The sequence below is a fragment of the Buceros rhinoceros genome, unplaced genomic scaffold (assembly GCF_000710305.1).
Source record: "Buceros rhinoceros silvestris isolate BGI_N320 unplaced genomic scaffold, ASM71030v1 scaffold39940, whole genome shotgun sequence".
Lineage (NCBI taxonomy): Eukaryota > Metazoa > Chordata > Aves > Bucerotiformes > Bucerotidae > Buceros > Buceros rhinoceros.
Genome location: NW_010389722.1, coordinates 367 through 5,880, shown reverse-complemented (window position 1 = coordinate 5,880; position 5,514 = coordinate 367). Strand labels below are relative to the sequence as shown.

The following is a 5,514-nucleotide window of genomic DNA, read 5'->3' as shown; positions in this document are numbered from 1 at the left end:
TCTTTCCCATGTTAGAAGTGCAAGAGTCTTGAGATGTTTAGTGACACGGCACAAACACAAGCAAACTCAGCACCATCTTCTTCTTAAGTAAGTTTTATGCCAGCAGCTCTATTAAGCTTCAGTATCCAAAAAGCTGTAATACAAAATAAAATAGCTATACACAATAAATAGCACTTCTGATGTTTCTTTGGTGGCCTGACACCCATGGCAGCCTGCTCAGCTGGAGGAGACTGTGCCGTTTTTTTCTAGTTGCAAGGGGAAGAAGAAAGGATGCTTCAGTGCTTCTTCCAGAGTAATGCGCTTGGCTGGGTCATACTCCAGCATCTTTTCAATGAGGTCAAAGAGGTTCTCGTGGTCAGAATCATGGCAGGTCATGAACTCCTTCATGAAGAGAACAACAAAACAATTTTTTTAAATCTTGTAATTGCACTTAAAGCTCCATTCCCCAAAAGCGTTTTCCCTGTCATTTTACCTTCAGTGGCTTACAGCGCCTTGAGACGTATCTACCAGCAGAACTGTGTTCATCCCAATCCAGCCGGTCATGGTGGAAATACTTGCGCTTCCTTGAACAAACAGACCACAGTTCATTATTCATCAATTCTGCTTTATCCCTTCACTAGAAGTTCATCAGCATGTTTGTTCACAGCTTGGGAACTGATCTGGGAATATTCCACAGGAGTGGCCAGGGTGTTACACAGAGCAAAAGGACGACTCTATGAGTTTACTGATTTTTTTTTTTTTTTAAAAATTTGCTTTTAAACCAACTCTGGAAATACTTAAACTATAGTCCAGGTGTGGAAAAATGGATTACCTGGTTTTCTTTATCATGTGACTCGGCAAAGGCCCCAGTATTCGCTCCATCATTGCCAGGTGCTCCTTGCTGTCATGGGTCTGGAGAAAAATCAAGACAGACATTTTTGTTCATTGTTAGAGGAAGTTATCAAGAACCATGCTCTAACCTTAGTTCACTTTTGACTGTACCCTGCAACCAGTAATTTCAGATTCCTGCACAGACCACTCTGCTTAGTCCCCACCTCTGTAGCGTATTTTCACCAAGCTGAAGAGCATTATACATACTGTATCATTTTGAGGTTCACAGTTACCTACCGGAAATACTGTGAATCCAAGGTAGTATTCTATGAGAATACATCCTATGCTCCAAACATCACATGGCTGTGACCATCCCAGTGCTGTGAGAAGATTCAGAAAGTCCATGTTTATACCAGATTCTGAACAGTTACAAACGCTCAAGCAAGATACACTACAGTTCCGAGGCAAAGGTCAACAGCATTCAAGAAATCATGCAGAAGATGAGCCCAAGAGACTTCTACCAACCTAGGATAACTTCTGGAGCTCTGTAATGTCTTGTAGACACCAAAGTACTGTGGTATTCATCATCATACGTTGCGCTCCCAAAGTCCACGATTTTGATGTCTGGATTTTTTAGTGTGCGTTCATCGCATTTCTGAAATGAAACACAGTGGGATGCAAGTGACCAAATAAACCCAGCCAGTGGCTAAGGGGGAGGTGGGGGAGAGGACAGCACCTTACCAGTTTAGGGTTATACTCTTCCACGTAGTCAGATGTCACAAATAAAATATTTTCTGGTTTCAGATCTGTATGTGTCAACTTGTTCCAATGCAGAACTGCAAGGTAACAAATATAGCTAGCAAATTCTGTGAAGAAAACCTAATAAAGCGAGACAGAAACATACTCACAGTTCACAGATTTGCAGATCTGATATGCCATCTGTCTGATGTGGTCCAGCCTGAACGGCAGAAAGCTGTTCTCTTTAATAAAGTCATAGGTGCTGAGCCCCAGTAGCTCAAAAACAATGCAGACGTGCCCGTGGTACTCAAACCATTCTAACATTTTGACACAGTGACTGTAAAAAACAGGAAAACACATGACTTGCAGCAGGAAGTTGTGTAATGTAGTATGTATGTCATACGTTACAGAAATCGGCGTCACAGAAATGTTAAAGCGAAAAAGTGCAGTCAGCTTTGTGCGCTTACTATGTACTGCTGGGATCCGATGCATTTAAATGTTCCAGTACTTGTATTTCTGCATGAGCTGCTTCCGAGTACCTATCAACGTTTTTTACTATTTTCACAGCTACATGTCTGTCTTCCCTGAAAAGACAGGTTTTAACAATGATTAGAACAATTACGTAGTTCTAACTAAGAATATTCAGTAATTATCACCATAAACATTATTCATAGCAACGGCAACCTTATCAGAGAATGTATTTTTTAAAGTACGTACTCAATATAACTAAGATTCATCTATGCATAAATAGAACTAAAATTTAATCTTCACATTTTGAAAACATACTTGATACCTTACGCATCAGTATTACTCTTAAAGGTTAACAGCCCCATTTACCTCCCCTTTGTATTTATGTGTGTTGGGTTAACACTGGAAAAACTACATCGCACAGCCTCACACAACTGTCAGGCAAAAATGAGAAGCCTTCTTCAGTCATTTTAGTAGTAAAAATGTATCTAAGGTATCAAATGCCTCCTATGGTGATTAGAAACACCATCTAGTTCACCCTGTTTTGCACACAGCAAAACTGCCATCAAACACAAAATACATTCTTGATTTAGAAGATACTCGCTGCTAGAACCCAAACAGCACTGCATCACCACAGATGATACTTTAAGGTAAGCTACACAATTTAGAGGCCTTGCTCATTACACAGACCTGGGGTGGTACATGCGCCAGGACTGTGGCTTCACCCCAAGTTGTTTAGGCCACCTCCCCTCACCAGCCCTTATCTTCCACCTAGCTGGGACATGCCTGTGGAAGACGTACCCATCGCCTCATCCACCAGTCCTGCACAAGCCTCCTGTCTAAGGTGCTGTTTTGAGCATGATGCGCTAATATGTATTTATGTCTGGGAACTGCAGCAGCCTTCAAGAAAACATAGAGCAGCATTTGAGGAAGTAAAGATAAAACCTGATACAATCAGAAAGCACTTCATAAACCACACAGTGGCAGTATCAGTAATAAAAACGACATGTATTTAATTAAAGACTTACGCTTTGTGATCAATGCATTCCACTACTTTTCCAAAAGCACCTTCACCCAAAGTAGCAACAATCTCATCTACAAAGAAAAGAACTCTCAGTCACAGAAGTTGTGAAATTAGCTATTAAAAAAACAAGCAAACAAAAATAAAACAAACAAAAGATTAAGTACTATTACTGAAGCTATTCTAGACTGTGCTTCTTTAAACTGTATCTAGTTTGAGAGATGTTACTGGACAACTCTCAAAAAGGCACATTTACAGGGATCTCATTCTAATAGGTTCATTAACCTCATTTACTATATTTGGAGGGGTAAAAAAAGGTTAAAAGAAAACAGAAATATGTTAAAAAGTTCTACAGACAAAGAATAACAAACCCCACCCCCAAACAAAAAAGTCAAGACAGAAAGCAAAGACTTCCAAAGCCCCCTCACATCTTACGCTAAAAGAACTTATTCTATCTGAAAAGTTAATAAATTGTGAAAAATATTCTATACATCTTGCACTTAGTACGTCTCCACTCTGACAGATCAGGTGACCCTCCTCATCATCCTCTACACTCCCGGATCTTTTCTTTCGATGACTCTTCTGGAACGGCACCAAGATCGTCCAGCCCATCAATAAACCCGAGTGAATTCAGGTCAGAATACGAAATTCATTCAGCAGGGAGATATTCAGGCATTCAGATACACGCCAGGCCACAAACAGTTGGCAGGAGCAATTTCAAATTCAGTCCCCGGAAATTCACAGGGCACATAGTTTATGTTACAGGAGAAAAACATGGCAAGGAACAGATTTTCAGATGAGATACTTGAAGTGGCAAGGCAATAAAAAAATTACAACACAATTGTTTTTCTTTCAGAAGATCGGTTCACTGAATCTTACTTCAGGAGTTCAGCGCCCGTGTTTTTTTTTTTAAGCAGAAGGATTTAATAATTATCTTTTATATATATAAAAATAGCCTTGTGGCCAAAATAAAATACCCAACTTAAGTAATCAAGATTAAACCACTGGTCTGATTATTTGATAAGATTTTTTTTTTTAAACCATAAATAGCATATACATTTACTTCAGGCTGTCTTAGATGAAGATCTTAAAACTATAAATCGTATTTTCAGCTTTTTTTTAGTTAAATATGTAACAAAGATCAGAATAATTGCCCTGCTAGTAGGCAGACATCATATACATCCAATTCTACAGATTTTTCAGCAATACTTGTAACATCTTACTGAATACATTTTTAAAGAAGTAAAATCTGACATTATCTCCTTGACATTTCAGTGATGCTTAGCTAAAAGCAAGTTAAAAAGCTTGTGCTTGGATTTTCAAGTAGGGCTGAAATCAGTGCTTGTCATAATAAGAATTCTGAAGGCATGAAAGTGATGTCTGTATTTTGAGTATTCCAATTGATGATTACTGTTCATTGATCTGCTCAAAAACATCCAATGAACAAACAGCAAGACTATGTCCTGTGGTATCACAAGCATACCTACAAACTACATGTTTTTACTGTAAGAAATGAAATCCTAGTAAAAAGAATGATATACTAACATTACCTAAAGGAATAAACTATCAATAGAATTCCCCATCACCACCCACACAATTACTACTGCCCATATTTCTCAAAAAATCCTCCATTAAGATTGGTCGCACTACCTGTGAATGATGATGATGACAAGTAGTGTGAGATGTCTTGTATTTCCTTTTGTATCTACTTGTCCCGCTACGACCCGATGATTTGCTACTCTGATGCCCAGTATCACATCCTTCATTGTACTCATTCCTGTATTCTTCAATATAGCGTCGTTCATGATGGTCTCTTTCATTTACAGATTTGGTTTCTGAACAGCTACTACAAACAAAGGATCAAATAAACTTAATTAAAATAACTCTAGTACTCCATCAAGACAGCTTTTTGGTTTAAGCTGTAAGACATCTCTCTCAAAATACTCCAACTCAAAAACAAATACAGTATAAGATGACCTGATGAGAGTAAGAAAAACTGAAAACGTATGTTGCTGACATCAGAAGTCAAAAAGTTACTTACCTGTCAGGAAGTTTAGAAGCATTATTTTTGCAGTGCTCGTTCTCCTGTATACCACTTAATGATCTCCTCTTTCTCTTATTAGCACTGCTGCATCTTCTGTGATCCAGACTTTCTTTTTTCTCCCAGTCAGGATAGTTAGTCTGCCTGGAATGCCGCATCTGTAACAAAGATATTTTGCTCTTTGATTTACATCCCACAGACTAGCAATTAATTTTTAAAACTATTAATTATCAAATTAACACTACAATGAAGATTGTATTTTTCCGCAACTACCCAATTTTTTTTTTTTTGTTCTGCTTTCTTTCATGTTATTTTTTAATTCCAGAGCTTTTTCAAATTAACCACTCTTGACAGGGGAACATAAACAACCTCACAAGAGATTTTAAAAAGTACCATGTCTCAGATACTAAACACACACCGTGCATGTTATTTCTGC

At 38.2% G+C, this 5,514-nt stretch overlaps 1 protein-coding gene across 1 annotated transcript; it reads right to left on the bottom strand.

The window, feature by feature from the left end:
• Window positions 1–83: 83 nt before the first annotated feature.
• On the bottom strand, window positions 84–5,236 carry CLK1 (CDC-like kinase 1). The gene is given in 13 exon segments (XM_010135177.1): window positions 84–236; window positions 238–381; window positions 473–563; window positions 812–891; window positions 1,108–1,190; window positions 1,336–1,465; window positions 1,552–1,646; window positions 1,719–1,885; window positions 2,016–2,132; window positions 3,045–3,111; window positions 3,529–3,619; window positions 4,688–4,883; window positions 5,079–5,236. Coding segments are annotated over 13 exon segments (1,572 nt in total).
• Window positions 5,237–5,514: the final 278 nt, after the last annotated feature.